At 60.4% G+C, this 17982-nt stretch overlaps 4 protein-coding genes across 5 annotated transcripts; 1 reads left to right on the top strand and 3 right to left on the bottom strand.

Annotated features, from left to right (window-relative positions):
• Positions 1-160: 160 nt before the first annotated feature.
• TMEM132A (transmembrane protein 132A) lies at positions 161-6161 on the bottom strand. The gene is given in 12 exon segments (XM_062495258.1): positions 161-639; positions 641-1567; positions 1645-1836; positions 2037-2313; positions 2517-2719; positions 2793-2936; positions 3009-3201; positions 3278-3436; positions 3875-4230; positions 4307-4804; positions 4876-5084; positions 5918-6161. Coding segments are annotated over 12 exon segments (3561 nt in total). The 3' UTR covers positions 161-480.
• Positions 6162-6662: 501 nt separating this feature from the next.
• TMEM109 (transmembrane protein 109) lies at positions 6663-9044 on the bottom strand. The gene is given in 6 exon segments (XM_062494243.1): positions 6663-7436; positions 7522-7624; positions 7719-7946; positions 8675-8781; positions 8784-8918; positions 8921-9044. Coding segments are annotated over 6 exon segments (1068 nt in total). The 3' UTR covers positions 6663-7065.
• PRPF19 (pre-mRNA processing factor 19) lies at positions 8931-12836 on the top strand. Of its 2 annotated transcripts, XM_062494241.1 has the most exons (16): positions 8931-9052; positions 9219-9368; positions 9624-9700; positions 9771-9912; positions 9999-10072; positions 10185-10247; positions 10333-10374; positions 10462-10536; positions 10660-10735; positions 10879-10988; positions 11127-11282; positions 11360-11429; positions 11673-11758; positions 11986-12156; positions 12265-12370; positions 12462-12836. In XM_062494241.1, exons 1-16 carry the CDS (start codon positions 9034-9036, stop codon positions 12557-12559), a joined length of 1515 nt encoding a protein of 504 aa, XP_062350225.1. In that variant the 5' UTR covers positions 8931-9033; the 3' UTR covers positions 12560-12836. The 2 variants fall into 2 exon arrangements, with proteins under 2 accessions (XP_062350225.1, XP_062350226.1); XM_062494242.1 differs by lacking the exons at positions 8931-9052; positions 9624-9700 and having other exon boundaries at positions 9250-9368.
• Positions 12837-13202: 366 nt separating this feature from the next.
• Positions 13203-17241, bottom strand: ZP1 (zona pellucida glycoprotein 1). Its single transcript, XM_062494802.1, has 12 exons — positions 17082-17241; positions 16766-16887; positions 16096-16693; positions 15316-15897; positions 15065-15208; positions 14792-14976; positions 14502-14599; positions 14209-14336; positions 13950-14139; positions 13724-13874; positions 13401-13485; positions 13203-13321 (listed from the first exon to the last, which is right to left on the bottom strand). Exons 1-12 carry the CDS (start codon positions 17239-17241, stop codon positions 13203-13205), a joined length of 2562 nt encoding a protein of 853 aa, XP_062350786.1.
• Between the last annotated feature and the right edge of the window lie 741 nt (positions 17242-17982).

Raw genomic sequence — 17982 nt, 5'->3', positions numbered from 1 at the left:
TTTAAATACTTTATTTTTGTAACAACGTCAGAATTAAAAATTTTCCATAAATACCAGCCCCTGGCAGCCCCTTCCCAGGCGTTCCCGATAAAAAATGTGTACAAAACGGATGCGCGGCCGAGGTGAAGGTGGGGGGGATACAGGATCCTCCCCGGGATCAGACCACAGGAATCATCACCACCATCATCATCACCACTATGAACACCATGTCGCAATGAGACCCAAAGCAGTAAGAGCATCCCCAATTCCTCCCCGGTGCTGCCGGGATCCAGCCCCCGTAAGTACAGGGCTGGGAGACCCCCCCCTCACCCTGTGTGGCACCTTGGGGTGGTCCCAGGAGGCCACCAGTGGTCCCCGGCACATCCCGCTGGTAAGGGGGGGTCAGTGTCCCCCCAGCACGGCACGGGAAGGAGGTCAGGCCCTTACTGGTTTGCCCGGGAATTGCGGGGGGGGATGGGTTCGGGAGGAGCCCCCTCGGGGTCAGGAGCTGCCGCGGATCCTCTCCATGTAGCTCCGGAGCTCCTCGGGATCCCGCAGCCCCATGTCCTCGCACACCCAGCGGATGTCATCCTCGCTGGCCACCAAGATGGACTGGACATGAGGGGTGGCCGGGGGGGGCTCCTCAGGGACGCGGGGGGGGGGCGAAGGTGACAAATTCCACCCTCTTCCTGCGGCCAACCCCTGGAGCCGATCCCTCCTTGCGGGACAGCGGCGGCGCTCCTGGGGTCAGGGAGCCGGGGGGAGCCCCATCCTCACTGGAACCTGGGGGGCCCCCGCAGCCACAGGGGGGGCCCGGGGATGCCGGGGGTTCCGGCTGCCGACGATCCAGCTGTGGCCGATCCAGCTGCTGCCGATCCAGCTGCCTGCTCAGCTCTTCCTGGTCGGTGCCCAGCCAGACCCAATTGTGGGGTTGTGGGGCTGAGGGGGCCCCGCCTGGCTCGGGCAGCTCCTTCTGCTGGTACCGGAGCACGAAGAAGATGCAGTTGACGAGGAAGATGAAGATGGCGAGGCAGAAGACGCCCAGGAGCACGTACATCCCAATTTCAAGGTCAGTCACCCGCTCCGGAGCCTTCACCATCTCCTCCTCCTCTTCCTCCTCCTCCTCTTCCATGCCGACACGGTTGTGTCCATAGCCTTCCTCCTCATCCTCCTCCGAGGAAGACCCCTGGAGCTTGGTGGCTGCTGGCCCCACTCCCGTGGGGTCCCTCTGTCCCACGGTCACCGCTTCCCCCGACATGGCACCCTCAGCCCGCGGGAAGGGCTGGGGACTCCTGGGAGAGGGGACTCCCACCTCGAGCCAGGCGGTGCCGGTGGCCAGGGCGGCCGCGCGGTGCCGGCCACGCCGGCAAGGTTCCGGGGGGTGCAGGCTGAGCTGGAGCAGGGGCCCCCGGCCTGGCCCCTCAGCCACCACCCACGGGTGGGCAGCAGAGACCCCAGGGGACCCCTGGACAGTAGCGACAGCACGGTCGAGGGACGTCACGGTCAAGGCCACGTCGTGCCACCCGTAGAGCTCCAGCGGGGCCAGCGTGTGGTCAGAGAAGGACAACCAGATGGACAGTGTCGCTTCCTGGCGGGACGACAAGTGGGATGGCAGAGGTTTCAGGGACATCGGGGAGATTGGGGTGACCTCCCCACCCGTCTCACCTGCTTGAGGGTCTGTAGTGTGGGTGTCCCCAGGACAGTGGCGGTGACCACGCCAGGATGCTCCGGCTGTGTCCGCAGGGATAAGGAGAGCCCAGCCACCACCTGGGCATGGAGCTCCGTCACCATCACCTTCTCCTCAGAAACCACCAGCGTCTGCTCCCCCAGGATGGAGTCAGAGAGCGGGGAGCGCACCTGGAAGCAGCCTGTGAGTCTCTCAACATTCTTCTTCCCAACTTGTGCCAGCCCCTCCAGCCCTCAGTTCCCTCCCTCCCTGTATCCTGCCCAGCTCCCACTGGAATCATTTCCAGTCCCCCAGCTCCATCCCTGCAACCTTCCCACACCCCCATATTTCCCCAGGATCCCCCATATTCCCCACAAACAACCCCATTTACCTCCACGGAGGTAACGCCAGGCTCCCGGCCCACCACCACGGCCCCCGCTTCCAGTGAGGCCACACGGGGGTCCTGGACACGGGTCCGGGTGGCCACCAGGTGGGTGACATCCAGGAGCCACTCAGGACCGGGCAGGTAGGACAGGTGACGGCCACCATCCAAGGGGTGGGCCACAAAGTGTGCTAGGACACGGAGGCCTGTGCGCTGGAACTGGGGCCGGCAACTCCGCGCCCGCCGCTCCGGCTCCTCTGCGGGGTCCTCGACCTCCACCGTGGCACTGGGGACAAGAGTCCCAGAATGAGGTTCCCCAGGGGCAGGGAAACAGGGATTGTAGGACAGGGTGACAGATTCCACAACAGGGTGACAAGAATCCTGGGATACAGGAGTGTGTTGGGGGCTCACTGATGCATCCCCACACCTCGGGTCTCATCCCCGTTCCCATCTCCCCCTTTTCCCACCATCCCATTCTGTAGGCCGTACCTGTCAGGCCCCCCGGGCAGTCTCCAGCCACGGAGCTGCTCCAGGATGGGATCTCCCAGCTGGACACGGAGCGGGAGCAGTGGAGCCCAGACGGAGAAGCGCAGCTCTGCCCGCAGCCGGCGCACCCAAAAATCCACACGGACCCCCCGCGCCCCTCGGCTCTCCTTGCCCCCCACAAACACCTGGTCACAGGAATCTGACACCTGCAAAGGCACATGGAATTCCATGGAAATCTCCGAGGGTGAGGTGGGATAATGAGGGGATAGCAGGACTCACCTGCAGCACCTGCTTGTCAGCGGATTCACATCCCACTGGATCCGTGAGCTCGGACACTCCACCCCCTGCTTCCACAGCCACCAGTTTCACCGGGATAACACGGGGGATCCCGGTCAGCGGCGCCGTGTTCAGGATCTCCAGCTCCTGGAAGCACAGTAGGATGAGGGGGCACTTCCCATGGGATGGGAGGGATGGAATGGGATGAGGGGTACCCACCTGCACCAGCGGAACGAGGGCACGGACGTCTCGCTCCGATACCTGGATTTCCCAGACCAGTTTGTCCTTCTGTGCTTCAGGATCCTGGCCGGGATACTCCACCTGCCATGTGAGGGGCCGCGCCGGCGCCAGCCCCCCCGTTCCGTTTTCCACCGCCACATCCAGATGCAGGAACGCGGCCAGCTCAGACACCCTGCGGCACCGCACCAGGATCAGGGCGGAACAACCCGTAATTCCCATCAGGATGGGGGTATTGGGATATTCCCTACCTGGAGCTGTCAGGGATGGCAGGGATGTCCCCCAGCCGCCGGCACGTCACCACGGCTGTGGAGTGCTTGGGACCGCGGGAACGCTCCAGGTGGGCGCTCCAAGTGCTGGGAATTGTGGGACGGGCAGAGATAACCTGCAGGCCCTTCTTGGCCTTGATCCTGTGGGGACACCCGGTGTCACACAGTGTCAGGTGGCATCACATGATGTCAAATGGTGTCACACAAAGCCCCAAAATTCACACAGTGTTAAACAGTGTCACACGATGTCATACAACATCAGGTGGTGTCAGACAAGAGTCCCACGGTGTCACTCGCAATCACACGGTGTCACTCACAATCACACGGTGTCACACAGCGTCAGATCCTGTCAGCCGGCATCAGATGGTGTCACACAGTGTCACAGTCACACTGTCACACAGTGTCACTCAGTGCAATATTTCAAATGTCACATACTGCCACAAATTGCCACACAACATCACAGACTGTCACACAGTGTCACTGACTGTCACAGTGTGTCACTCACACTCACACACTTTCACATAGTGTCACACAGTGTCCCCCTCAGTGTCCCGATGTCCCCACTGTCCCCACTCTCACCTCAGGGTCAGGCTGTCGGCGGTGAAGTTGTGGCGCAGGACGATGGTGGCCGTGAAGTGCTGCCCGGGCCGCAGGGGGACATTGGGGACACGCAGCAGCACCTTCTCATCCAGCTGCACCTCCTGCCGCCGCTCCGGCTCTCCTGCCCGCAACTCCAGCATTCCCAGGAATCTGGGAGCCTCCCGCTCCCGACCCCCACACTCCCCCACGCCGTAGTGCAGCTCAGCTGGTTCTGGGCGCTCCAGAGTCTCCAAGGCGTCGGAATCCCGCCGGTGGCTCCGGTGGGAATGGAGGGACCCCAGGGAGAACCAGCGTGGAGGGATCTCCAGCTCCACCACGCACACACCCAATGGGGCCTGCAGGGGAGATGGGGTCCTGGGATTAGGCTGGGAGGGAGCTGTGGGTTCCCCGGGTTCCCAGGGTGGCACTGACCTGCAGGTGACATGTCCCCCGGGCCACCCGCCCGTGGTGGTGAGCATGTAGGGTGACACAGGGGAGATCCCGAGCTCTGAAGCGATCCCGATCCCTTGAAGAATCCCAGTTCCTAGGGTGGTCCTGATCCTTGGGGTGGTCCCAGTTCTTGGGGTGATCACGGATCCCAGGGTGGTGCCAGTCTTTGGGGTGATCCCAGACTCCATGGTGGTCCTGCTGCTCAGGTTGGTCACGATCGCCAGGGTGGTCCTGCTTCCTGGGATGATTCCAATCCCTGGGATGACCCTGACCCCCAGGATGATCCCAGATCCCAGGGTGGTCCCAGTCCTTGGGATGATCCCGGGTGCCGGCGTGATCCTGTTTCCCAGGCATCCAGTCGGGCCCATGAAGATGGAAGAGGACACGGGCCACGGGCTCAGCAAGGGACACAGAGCTCTCCAGAGACACGGCGCGGATGGCCCAAGCTTCTGAGCCGGGGGGGCTCTCCATGGACACCTCCTGTAAGGACATCAGGGTGGTGTGGCTGGGACACCCTGGGGTGGCCCAGGGGACACAGGAGTCCCAGTTACCTGGCGAATGCTGAACGGGGGGTAGGTGGCCTGGACCAGGGGCTGGGATCCAGCACGAAGCAGCAGGAATGTCTCGGAGCGGGTGTGCAGAGAAGAGTTGGGAGCCACATCCTGATCCACCCTCTGCAGCCGGTAGGACTCGGGCACCGCAAGGATCTTCAGCTCCGCCGGCAGGAACACGGGATCGGGGGGATCCCTGTCACCTCTCACTGCAAGGACAAGGATGTGTCACATTCCGCAGGGACACGGTGGGAATGGGGTGCACAGGGGTGGCAAGTGGGGGTCTTTGTGTCCACCTTTGTGGCAGCATGCAGGGTGACCCCTGGCCTGGGCCATTCTGAGGTCACCCCTGCCTTGGGTGCCCCATCCCAAGGTTATCCCACCCCTGCATCAGGACTGGGGGGGCCACTCGGTTCCCCCAGTCCTGGCTGTTCCCTATGGGAATGCATTCCCCACTGGGGAGAGGGTTGGAACCGTGTCCTGCAGGGTGGGATCGAGGTTCACGGTGCCCTGATCAAAGAGATCCCTCATGACAGAGAGCAGATCCCACCTGGATGCCCAGGCAAGGCTTCCTCACGGCCGGGAATTGATCCCACCTAGGTGATCAGGTGTGTGGGGAGAGAGGCGAGGCACATCCCGAGATCCGGGGGGAAGGGGAGTCCCTGGGGCGGTGGGTTCCCGCGGGGATTGGTAGATTTCCTCCTCGAGATCCCAGTGGATCCCACGTTCCCGGGGTGACCCCCTCGGGATCCCAGGCGGTGGAGGGGGCACGGATCCCCGCGGAATGGGAAACGCGGATCCCGGGGAACGCGGGGAAGAAGAAGGAGGAGGGGGTGAGCTCGCCCCGGCTCCCGAGATCCCGGCAGAACGGAGGTACCCCGAACGTGGGGAGAGGGGAGAATCGACCCTTACAGGACCACGCGGGAGGGGATCCCGTCAGGACGACGGGAGGGCTGCGGAGCGGGGTCGGTGCCGCTGCCCGGTGCCTTTCCCGGTGCCGGCTGCCGTTCCCGATGCCATTCCCGGTGCCGTTCCCACTTACCCGGGGCGCAGAGCAGGGCGGCGGCCAGCAGCGCCAGCCGGGGCGCCGGGGCCATGGCCGTGGGGGCTCGGTGCGTCCACCGCTGCCGCCGGTGCCGGTGCCGCCGGTGCCTCCCGTCCCTCCGCCCCCGCGTCCAGACAATGGGGCCGGGGCGGGACCGGCACCGGCGCCGCCTTGCCCCGCCGGGTCCTAAAGCCCGGCCGTGCCCGGTGCTCCGGCTCCCGCTCCGTAGCCCGAGCCACATCCCATCCCACTGCCCATTCCCAGCCCTGCTCCCCATTCCCCGCCCTGCTTCCCATTCTCATCCTCACCCCACTTCCCATTCCCTCCCCATCCCTGCTTCTCCTTCTCACCCTCATCCCACTCCCCATCCCCATCTCCGCTCCTCTTCTTCATCCCAATCCCTGTGCCTCATCCCATTCCCATCCTCACCCAGCACCGGACACCCCAGGCCTCATGGAGAACCTCGGAGCAGGGCAGGAGAGTCGGAATTCTACTCCCAGCTGCCATCCATCTTTCCCTGTTCCACAAGGGATACTTGGGACATGGGAAGGACAAGTATATCCATGGCCAGGGTCACAGAGTGAGAAGAAAGCACAGCAGGAACACCTGGAGGGTGGTGGGATCCTGGCATGTATAAACTACCCTCCTCCTCTCTTCCCACCCCAAACGGACTGGGGGGGGGGGCCCAGCGCTGAGCCTGAACCTCTTCCCATGGGAAAGCACTGGGGCAAGGCTGGATAAATCCATCTTTATTCCAAACCACATTATCAAAACCGTTTAAAAAGCAGCATAAAACCCAAAACCTGACAGTGGGGAGACCCCAAAACAAGCAGAGCCCCCGGGATGGGGAATGGATCCACTCTGCACCCCAAGCTGGCTTAGTTGGGACAACATCCCTGGCAGGCAGGGAATGTGGCAGTTCTTCTCCCACATTTGGGGATCATGGGGGATTTTGGGGTGAAGGCACTTGTAGCATGTGTGGCAAGGCACAGCCCCCAATTTTGGGGTGCTCCCAGATGGATGGGGGGCTCCCAGGATCCCTGGGAGAACTGGAAAGCAGAAGAGGGGGCATGGCGGGCTCAGCAGAGCAGGGAGACACATGCTTGGGATAACAGAGCCAAGCTTTGAAGAAGCTTTAGGGGGGCTCAATCCTCCCGGTTCCGGGGGCCCCCAAACTTCTGGCGCCGCCGCAGCTCCTCCACCTTCCACTCCAGGCTCCGCACGGCCGCATCCAGCCGGGCGCTGGGATCCGGGGATGCCACCAGGCTGCCCAGGAAGGCATAAAGCACCCACAGGCCCAGCAGCATTCCTGCCTGCACTGTGGGGCTCTCCTGGGATGCAGCCACATGCAGGAAGGCACAAAGGAAAAAGAAAATCTTCAGCCAATGGAGCAGAGGGAGCAGTAGCCGTCGAAGCCAGGATAGCACCCAGGCTCCCAGCAGGGCAACCACTGCCCACAGGAGCACCCTCTGGACTTCTCCGGGAGCCAATGCTGCCGCTTGGACCAGCCGGTGGCCTGGGAATGGGATCTGGGAGTCAGCAGTGGCGGTGGGCACCAGGAATGGGGGCTGCAGCCATCCCCTGGGGTGAATTCCACTCACCATTGATGCTGGAAGCAGCCAGGAGATCCCCCAGGATCCCACAGAGAGTGGTCAGGGCTGCCGAGATCCCAGAGGAAATGACCCAGAGGGTGGTGGAGAGGCTCTGTGGGAAGGATGGGGTTACAGGAGTGGGAAAAGAGAGTGTAGACCCCCCTGCACAAGAAACTCTAGGGAAGGTTTGGGAATCAGGATCCCACCTCTGCCACCATCTGCAGGAGCTGGGGTCCCACCCAGTTTTCCAGGGTGTCCCAAGTGGTTCTTCCCATCCGGAGCAGCAGATCATCAGATGTGGTGGCATGTCTCTGGAATCCCTCCTGGCCATCCTTGGCTCCATCCCCCACTGATCCCATGAGGAATGGGATCCACAGAAACAGGGTCAGCAGGGCCCGGTGCCCCACAGCACTCCCCATCCTGGAACCCAGGATCTGTGGGGAAAGGGAGAGGTGGGGGTGCCGGGAGGGGGAAACCCTGTCGGCTTTGGGGTCCACTTGGTTTTGGGGTCCCCCAAGCAGGAGGGGGATTCCATGTTCCATGCCCTGTTCCAGTTCCATGCCCCCCCTCGCCAAAGGCCTGGGTGTTGCAGCTATTTTTGGAATAGATGAGTGTCAGCGGGACACAGCCAAGGGCACCGGGCCTGGCTGGGAAGGGGGGGGGGGGCACCCCTTCCCACAGGAGACACAGCCACTACTGCCACCCCTGAGACCGCCCATGCTCCCCACTCCTCCCCAGTCCCCCTGGGATCTCCCCAATCCCAGTGTGCCCAACCCCACCCAGTTCCCCCCATTTCCCTGGAGTCCCTGATTCCCCCTGTTCCCACTCCCCCCTCAGGGCCCACCACCCTTCATGATCCCCAAAATCCCCCCAGTCTTCCCTGGATTTTCCCAACGCCCACTGGATCCCCAAATCTCTCTGTGCGCACCCCATCCAGATGTCCGCGGTCTCCAGGATCCCTCTGATCCCCCCAAGTTTCCCCCCAGGCCTCTCTGTATCCACCTCCCACTGGGCTCCCCCACCCTTCAGAAACCCCTAGCAACCCCCACCGCGGCTCCCTCACCCCGCCTATCCCACTCTGGAGCCCCCACCCGCCCATTTTCCCTCTATTTTCCCCCGATTTTCCCCGAATTCCACCCCCCACCCCAGGGTCCCCCCCGACCCCCCCCTCACCGGGGCTTCCCTCGGCTCCGCCGCGGGGCACGCCGGGAGCTGTAGTTCCCGGGGCCGCCGCGGTGCATGCCGGGAATGCGGTCACCATGGCAACATATGGGGCGGTCGGCGGCGCGCGGTGCACGCCGGGAGGCGCCGTTCCCGCCGGCGGGGGGAGCGCGGGGGATGCCGGGAACGCTTCCGGTTCCGGCGGCGGCGGCGCCCGCGTGAGCGCTCCGGAGCGGCGCGGGGTTCGCGCGCGGCAACCGGAACCGGAACCGGGACCCCGGACCGGAAAGGAGAACCGGAAACAGCCTCGGAAGGGCAGCGGGGCTGTAACCGGAGCGCCGCGACCTCCTGGCCTGCGCCATGGCGCTCATCTGCTCCAGTGAGTGCGGAGAGAGAGCGGCCACAGGAGGGGGAGAGGGGAGCATTACCGAATGGGGAATCCCGGTCTGTGGGGCGGTAACACCCGGGGCCACCGGGGGATGATCGGGAAGGGGGTTCTCAAAGCGCCGCTCCCGTCCCATCCTATCCTTCCCTTTCCCTCGCAGTTTCCAACGAAGTCCCGGAGCACCCGTGTGTGTCGCCGGTGTCCAACCACGTGTACGAGCGGCGGCTGATCGAGAAATACATCGCAGAGAACGGCACCGACCCTGTCAACAACCAGCCTCTGTCCGAGGAGCAGCTCATAGACATCAAAGGTGCCGGGATCGGGAACGGGCATGGAAACCCGGAAAAAGCAGCTTTCCTGGAGGTGGCAGCTCTGGGGCCGGGAATAGGGGTGCCCGAGGGGTTTGCTGAGCTGGGGGTGAGATACCAAACTCAGCTGTGGAGGCTGAGAAAGAGAGGGCTAAGGAGGGATGGTGAAATAGGAAAGGCTAGGGATGGGAGCAATGGGAGCGTGAGGATCCAGAAGGATATTGAGGATATGACTGACGTATCCATCTTTTTCCTAGTTGCCCACCCAATCCGCCCCAAACCCCCGTCGGCCACCAGCATTCCAGCCATCCTGAAAGCCCTGCAGGACGAGTGGGTGAGTGCCGGAGGGGCTGGCAGGGCTGGGGTCCTGCCATCCCCTGGCTAACTCCGGTGCTTCCCGGCAGGATGCCGTGATGCTGCACAGCTTCACCCTGCGGCAGCAGCTGCAAACCACGCGCCAGGAGCTGTCCCACGCCCTGTACCAGCATGATGCTGCCTGCAGGGTCATCGCCCGCCTCACCAAGGAGGTCACTGCTGCCAGAGAAGGTGACGCAGACATGTACCATTCCTGGGAAGGGGTGCTGGGAAGTGCTTTATCCCAGTTTTCCTTTAAACTTGTTGTGTTTTTGCAGCTCTGGCCACGCTGAAGCCTCAGGCCGGACTCATCGTGCCCCAGGCGGTGCCATCAGCGCAACCCAATGTGGCTGTGAGTCCCTGCTCCCCATCCCAGCCCTTTTCCTGCTCCCTATCCCAGCCCTTTTCCCACTCATTGCACCCAAATTCCCTTTCTGCATGTGTCTTCTCTCTGTGCCACACAGGGTGCTGGGGAGGCTATGGATCTGGGAGAGCTGGCAGGAATGACCCCAGAGATCATCCAGAAGGTAAGGGCTGTGTTCCATGTGTTCCCCTCTCCATTTTCCAATCGCAGAATTCCCAGTCTGTGCCCACCCTCCTCTTGTTTTCCAGCTCCAAGACAAGGCAACGGTGCTGACAACGGAGCGTAAGAAGGTAAGTGGCCTTATCCAAAGATTTTGAGGGAGCTAGGATGTGCTGTGCCCCTAAACAAAGGCTGATGTTTATTCTTGTTTTTTCCAGAGGGGCAAGACAGTCCCGGAGGAGCTGGTGAAGCCAGAGGAGCTCAGCAAGTACCGGCAGGTGGCCTCACATGTGGTGAGTGCCAGGATGGGAAAGGACCCGGAAACTTCCACACGGAGCTGGGAATTACTTCTTGACTTTGTTTGGGAGGCTTTTGCTGCTTGTGGCATTAATTTGGGCTTCTCTTCCCTCACACAGGGTCTGCACAGCGCCAGCATCCCAGGAATTCTTGCCTTGGATCTGTGTCCTTCTGACACCAACAAGATCCTCACTGGTAGGGCAGCTTTCTTGGGGATTTCCCACTTGGGAGTGGGTTTCTCTCTCTGTGCTTTTGGGAATTTGAAGGGGGACAAGAAACATGAGGCAGGTGAACTTGGATTTGGTTGGCCCCACACTCTTATCCCAGCGGTTTTCCAGGTGGAGCCGACAAAAACGTCATCGTGTTCGACAAGAGCTCGGAGCAGATCCTGGCCACGCTCAAGGGCCACACCAAGAAAGTCACCAGCGTTGTCTTCCACCCATCCCAGGTGCGTCTGGCTCTTTTCTCACTTCCAGGATCCCTCAAATCTGGGCATCAGGACCCTGCTCTGGTGGAATCTCCTGCTGGGAGTGCTTGGAGAGGCGAGTTTTTCCCATACGAAGCTTCTGGTATTTTCCTTGTGTAGGAGTTGGTGTTCTCGGCTTCTCCCGATGCCACAATCCGGATCTGGTCAGTTCCCAACGCCTCCTGTGTGCAGGTGGTCCGTGCCCACGAGGGCTCCGTGACCGGGCTCAGCCTCCACGCCACGGGTGATTACCTGCTCAGCTCCTCGGATGACCAGGTGAATCCCTCCCCATCCCACAGGTCTCACCTTTGCTTACCACCCCTTCCATTCCCAACACTCTTGCTCTCTCCCAGTACTGGGCTTTCTCAGATATCCAGACGGGCCGTGTCCTCACCAAGGTGACGGATGAGAGCTCTGGATGTGGTAAGTCTTAGAGGTTATTATCCCCATTCTGGGCAGCTGCTAGAACTCCTTTGGAAGAGTCTTGGTAGTCTTCCCAATCTTCCAACCTTCTTAGGTCTTCCCAACTCTCTGAATATTCCAACTCCCCATATCTTCCCAACCCTCTGAGTCTCCCCAGCCTTCCCAATCTTCCCAACCCTCTTGGGCATTTTCCCAGCCCTCTTGAGTCGTCCCAAGCATCTGATTCTCCTGCTGTCTCCTCAGCTCTCACCTGTGCCCAGTTCCACCCTGATGGGCTCATTTTTGGGACGGGAACGATGGATTCCCAAATCAAGATCTGGGATCTGAAGGTAAGGGCTGTTGGGAATGTGCAGGAGCAGGGGTTTGGGGGGACCTGAGCTTGGTTTGGAGATCAGTCCAATGAGCAGCACTTTGAAGGAATGTTTTTGGAAGTTTCTCCAAAACTCCCAAGATTCCAGCTCCAGAGCAGCCACTGGTGACACCATGAGCACGCAGGTCATTTGGGAATGATGCCACATCCCAATGCTGTGATTCCCTCTGACCACCTTGTCCCCAGGAACGCACCAATGTGGCCAACTTCCCGGGACACTCCGGCCCCATCACCAGCATTGCCTTTTCCGAGAATGGATACTACCTGGCCACGGCAGCCGACGACTCCTCGGTCAAGCTCTGGGATTTGAGGAAGCTCAAGAACTTCAAGACATTGCAGCTGGATAATAACTTTGAGGTGTGTGATGTCCCTTTTCCCTCACGGCCTCTCTGCTCCAGAGGTTGTGGCATCCCAAAAAAAATACTTGGAGCTTTTTCGATGCCTTGTTGTAATTCATCTCCACAGGTGAAATCCCTGATTTTCGACCAGAGTGGGACCTATCTGGCTCTGGGTGGGACCGATGTCCAGATCTACATCTGCAAGCAGTGGACGGAGATCCTCCACTTCACAGGTGAGGGATTGTGGGAGTCATGGAAGTGGCTGGGGTGGGAATGGGACAAATCCAGTCAGAATTGTGACCATGGGTTATTTTCCATCCCCAGAGCACAGTGGTCTGACCACAGGAGTGGCCTTTGGCCACCATGCCAAGTTCATCGCTTCCACAGGCATGGATCGGAGCCTCAAGTTCTACAGCCTGTAGCCCTTGAAGTGGGGCTGGGATTTTTTGGGATTCAGGGTGGGAGGTGGGTGGGTATATCCAAGTGGGATTATCAAGCTCCCCTGTTGTAGCTGTTGGCACAAGGGAAGTTGGACATTGCCTTCCCTGTGCTCTGTGAATTTATTGTTTAGTTTTTTTCCCAATTCCGTGTGTTTTCCGCCTTTAGATTGTTTTGTGCTTGTAATTGGTTTGACAAAAAAGCCCCGATCCCGGTACTGGTGGAAGTTTGAGGCTGGGATGTGTGGAAGAAGGGAGGGAAGGGAGGACTGTGCAGTTTTCTAAGCAGTTACTTAGTTTCAGTATGGAAATAAAGAATTATTCCCTGTCATCCTAGCTGGAAAAGGCTTCTGTGAAGGGCTGGAGTGTAGCAGGGTGGGACTGGGGAGGCTGTGGCTGCTGCCAGCTTGGAAATGGGGATGGGGGACTCTCCTCCTCTCCCAAGGACAAACCACCCTTAAAGCCGTGCTCTGCACTAGTTTTATTTTTCCAGCTTTCCCAGAGACATCCAAACGGCATCCAGGTAAGAGGCTGGAGCTGCGAGGAGGAAGAGGGGAAAGAGATAACACAGAGGGATGATGGGATGTTTGGGATTAAGGGGTTTTTAGGGAGCAGAAAGACTCACCCCTTAGCCTGTCTGCTGAGTTCCTCCTCTCTTGGGAACTTCAGGAAAGACGATGCATCCCTGGGATGTGACTGTCCCCATTTTGTCACTTGTCTTCCTGTCCCCCAGAGACCTCCGCGCTCCTGTGGGGAACAGCAGTTGGCTTGGGAAGAGGGGGATGTGTAGAGGTCTTCCCAAATCCCTGAAGGCTCCCGGACTCACGTGAGGGCACTCCCAGCTGGCAGGAGGGCCGGCAGGGCTCCGGCTGGGCCAGGTGGCACACAGAAGCGCTGCAGGAGATGTACACCTGGGAGCCACAGTAATGCCAGCATCACCTGGGGATCCCCAAAAAGGGTCCCCGAGCCTGAAGGGACCCCCCAAAAAAATCCCGAAGCTTTGAGGAACCCCCCAAAAGCAACGTGAGCTTCCCGACAGGAAGAGACTGGGCAGCCAGAACCTGGGTCAGTGGGTTTGGGTGTGTTGGGATGAGGGATTCCCAACACTGAGGCATTCCCAACACATGGATTCAGGGGGATCCCCCTCACCTCCCCCTCCAGCACAGCCATTCCAGGGGGCTCCACAAAGGCAAAGGTGGAGATGACAAAGCGCTGGTAGTGGCTCGGGAAGGGCAGCTCCGGAGAGGCCGGACCCATTGGAATTAGCCGAGTCCTGTAGTTGTCCCCTTGGAAGGGACACCTGAGCAGGAAACAAGGACACTGTGTCAGCACAATGACACCCCCCCCTTCCATCTTCCCATCATTTTCCACTCACCCCTCCACCAGGATGGGCCACTGGGGCTGAGATGTGGCGTGGGAACCAGGGGAGGCCCAGCAGTGGTGCAGCACCAGCACCAAATTGGGATCCGTCTTCTGGAGCAGCCGGACTTCCACGTAAATGGGGTCCCGGAGCACCCTCACCAAGGGGAAGTCACCCACAGGGTGGTAGGAACTGTAGGATTCATCTGTGGGAATGTTGGGAGGGGTTGAGCGGGATGGGGAGTGGGATAGGGAGTGGGATAGGGAGCACCCACCAGTGGCAATCCGCAGCTGGAGCCCCAGCGGGCCCGGCATGGCCAGGGGTACGGCTGTGGGGGGCGCGGCCACCTCCACTCCCAAGGGAAGGAGGTCGCTGGAGTTGTAGATGCACCGAGCATGGAGACTGGGGAAAAGAGGGAGACAAAGGTGGGAGACTCCCAAAACCTCCATCAGCCTCCTCAGCCCAAGTTGTGGGGACACCATCAGGGATGTGGCAGGAGTGAGGGTTGGTTTGATCCAAGTGGGAATCCAGGCTCTCTGCCTGGATTTTTCCACTCTCTTTCCTTACATGTAGATGCTGTCCCGAGTGATGGAGCCACGGGGGGATCCCTGGACATCGATGGTGGAGATCAGCTGGTTCTCATAGATCAGCCTGTCCTCAACTACCTGTGTAGGGAACACTGGAATGGGAAACGTCCTGGGGTATACACAGATTAGGATTTGTGGCAGGAGGCAGCATGCAGGAGAGTTCTTTATCCTGATGTTTTGGAGGGACTGGGAGCATCATGGGGGCACTTCTATTCTGAAGTGACCCCCACCATACCCAACTGGGGGTTCTCCAGGGTTTTCCCGTCCTACCTGGACTGTGGTGCCGCAGTGGGTGACCGGGAAGCGGAACATGACAAAGGCCTCGGACACGTGGAGGGGCTCACATCCCGCCTGGCTGCTGGCCAGCCGCACGCTGTCCAGGTTGTACGGTGCAGCCACCGTTCCCCGTGGCACCACCAGGACAAAGTATCCCTCCAGAAGGCACTGCACGGTGGCTGCCATACCACAGAGAGGCTCCATCATCCTGAGTACCCTCTCCTGGCACCAAGGAGGGATTTTGGGATGTGCCTCCAGGCGTCCTACCGGTATTCCCATAATAGCAGGGTGTGGTACGGTCCATGTCATCGTAGCAGCATCCAGCCTGCAGGCATCCCTCTCGTCCCTGAGGAGCCAGGCATGGCATCCGGCCTACTGGCACCTGGCACTGCTCCTGTGTCAGCTGCATTCCTGAGGGGAGGCAGAGAGGGGAAACAGCATGGAATGTGGGTTGGAAAAGCACCTTGAGGCCGTTTCCCTTTGTTGAAGCATCCCTCCATCCCATCTTCCCACCTTACCTGCTCCCGCAGAGGGGTAGAAGAGTGCTGTGGACTCCAACAGACTGGGCTGGGAGTGAATCCCAGGATGTAGCAATCCAGGCTGGGGCTGCAGTCCTGGGCGTCCCAGGCCTGGCTGGGTCTGGAGTCCAGAGCTGATGTAACCTGGCCAGGATGAGAGTCCTGGGTGCACCAAAGCTGGGCTGGGATGGCCAGGATGGAGCAGCCCAGTGTGGCCATGGAGCCCAGTTTGGTCAGGTGAGTGATGACTGGGACGAGATATTCCCGGCTGGTTTGGGGGCTGAGCTCCCGGGCGCAGGAATCCTGTGGGAGTCTGGGCACCAGTGGAGGTCAAGCCAGGCTGGTTGTGGGATACAAGCCCAGGGCGAAGACCTGGTTGGTTTTGGCCCCCAGGAGGGTTTTGGGATACAAACGCTGGACGAAGCTGCCCTGGTTGGTTTTGGCCCCCAGGAGGGTTTTGGGATACAAACGCTGGACGAAGCTGCCCTGGTTGGTTTTGGCCCCCAGGAGGGTTTTGGGATACAAACCCTGGGTGAATCCCTGGTTGGTTTTGGCCCCCAGGAGGGTTTTGGGATACAAACCCTGGGTGAATCCCTGGTTGGTTTTGGCCCCCAGGAGGGTTTTGGGATACAAACGCTGGACGAAGCTGCCCTGGTTGGTTTTGGCCCCCAGGAGGGTTTTGGGATACAAACGCTGGATGAAGCTGCCCTGGTTGGTTTTGGCCCCCAAGAGGGCTTTGGGATACAAACCCTGGATGAAGTTGCCCCGGTTGGTTTTGACCCCCAGGCCGGTTTTGGGATATAGACCCTGGGCGAATCCCTGGTTGGTTTTGTCCCCCAGGATGCATCATCACAGGCTGGTTTTGGGATACAGACCCTGGATGCAGGTGCCCCGGCTGGGTCTGACCCCCGGGATGCACAAAACTGGGGTGGTTTTGGGATACAAGCACTGGGCGAAGGATCCCTGGCTGGCTCTGCCCCCCTGGCTGCACTCCCGGGTGAATGAAGCTTCCCTGGAACTGGGTGACAGGATGAACCCCACCAGGCTGGGACAGAAGCCCAGAGTGAGCCGGATTGGAATGGTGCTGGATCCCAGGATGCACTGAGCTGGGCTCGTACCGTCCCACGGTGTGAACCTGCTCCAAGTGATCTTGGGATGTGAAGTGGGATCCCGTAAGAGTAAGGGAGGACTCAGAGACCTGGTGCAGGCCAGTGTGAGAGAACAGGACTCCGCTGTCCCGGCCCTTCTCCCGCTTTCCATCTGGGAGCATCTCAGAGCCACCTGGCTTGGGGCAGGTGATGTTGACCTCATAGGAGGTGACAGGAATCCCACTGGACAGCAGCTCCTCCAGCTGCACACGCAGGATGTAGTGGTTCTCCTGCAAGAGGGACACGAGGGACAGTCACCCCCATCCTGCTGGAGGGGACTGCAGAGGGGACAGGAGCGTCACCTTGAACAGGACATGGCAGCCCTTGTAGCCGGAGGAGAAGATGATGGAGCCATCCTCCCTGGAATTCAGCCAGTGGAGGCAGATGGAGCAGTTGGCCACGTCAAAGCGGGAGCCAAACTCGTCTGGGGGGACACCATGGACATGGGGAAGTGACACATCGAGGTGGATGGAAAACCCCTGGGCAGCAGCAACAGCTCATCCAAGGCGTTGGGCTCATCTCACCAGGATACTACCACCATGGAACATACTGGGTTTGGGGGGAATCCCAGGGAAATCCATCACCCCAGGAGGATCCAGGGAGTCCACCCCCACTCACCCAGAACCTTGAAGCGGACGGAGCGGCCGTGGGATGGGAGGACCAGGAGCTGCATTCCCAACTCTCCGCATTCGTGGCGGTACCGCAGGAGTGCCACGGTGGCTCTGGGCCATGGGGACAAGAGGAAGAGAAGCAGGAGGAAGGAGCAGCTCCGTCCCATGGCAGTGACACAGATAGAGCATGGGGTTCTGCAGTGTGGATTTATATCCGGATGCTGGGATGCGGGGGGGGGATCAGGATCAGCTGATCCCGTGGGATGAGCTCTGCTCAGGGCTCCTCGCTCCCGTGCCGCTGGTGACCTCGGTGCCCCAGCCCTGTGGTCATCTCCTGTGGCTGTGTCACAGTGACCAAGGACAATCCAAGCTTATCCCATGCTTGGAGACTGTCCCAGGGAACAGGGAATGGAACTGGTGCTGGGCAGGATGCCCAGCTGGATCAAGTTATCCGGGGGAAAGGAGAAGGCTGGTGTGTTCCCAGCTCCCCAGAGCCAGTGGAGACAGTGGGGACATCTGGACACACCACTCCTGAAATATCCATGTGACCAGGGGACACAGTGGCATGGCCCCAGTGGCATCTGACTCAGCCAGTTACCCCAAATCCCTGCAGCACCCTGGCTGTACCCTGCTGACAGCACCACAGGGAATCCAAAGTCCTCCATGCGCATTCACTTTCTGCAAGTTTCCTTTCTGAGATTTATCTTTACTGCAGATTAAACTGCATCACCCCTCCCCACCCTTCCCGAAGTGCTGGTCACTGCCACTCCCTGTCCCATGCCCTGGGCGTGGGAATGGGATCACGCCAGCTCCCAGGAGTACAGGGATCCCAGCAGGAGGACGTGAGGAACTGGAGGGTGGGTGTGATTCCCTCGGGAACTGAGGGCAGCTGCAGTGTGTCCCCAGAG

This window comes from Cinclus cinclus, chromosome 6, assembly GCF_963662255.1.
Source record: "Cinclus cinclus chromosome 6, bCinCin1.1, whole genome shotgun sequence".
Classification (NCBI taxonomy): Eukaryota; Metazoa; Chordata; class Aves; order Passeriformes; family Cinclidae; genus Cinclus; species Cinclus cinclus.
The sequence above is the reverse complement of the archived record's forward strand: the minus strand, read 5'-3'. Positions and strand labels throughout refer to the sequence as shown.

Bases quoted from the DNA above. Each gene is read 5' to 3' on its own strand.
- PRPF19 (XM_062494241.1), top strand. The intron at 9,369-9,623 runs GTGCCGGGATCG...TCTTTTTCCTAG, and splicing joins GCAGCTCATAGACATCAAAG to TTGCCCACCCAATCCGCCCC. The intron at 9,701-9,770 runs GTGAGTGCCGGA...GCTTCCCGGCAG, and splicing joins AAGCCCTGCAGGACGAGTGG to GATGCCGTGATGCTGCACAG.
- ZP1 (XM_062494802.1), bottom strand. From the start codon at position 17,241: ATGGGACGGAGCTGCTCCTTCCTCCTGCTTCTCTTCCTCTTGTCCCCA. The intron at 14,977-15,064 runs GTAGGACGCCTG...GTGGTATGGCAG, and splicing joins CTGCTATTATGGGAATACCG to CCACCGTGCAGTGCCTTCTG. The intron at 14,600-14,791 runs GTAGGACGGGAA...TTCCCTACACAG, and splicing joins ACTGCGGCACCACAGTCCAG to GTAGTTGAGGACAGGCTGAT.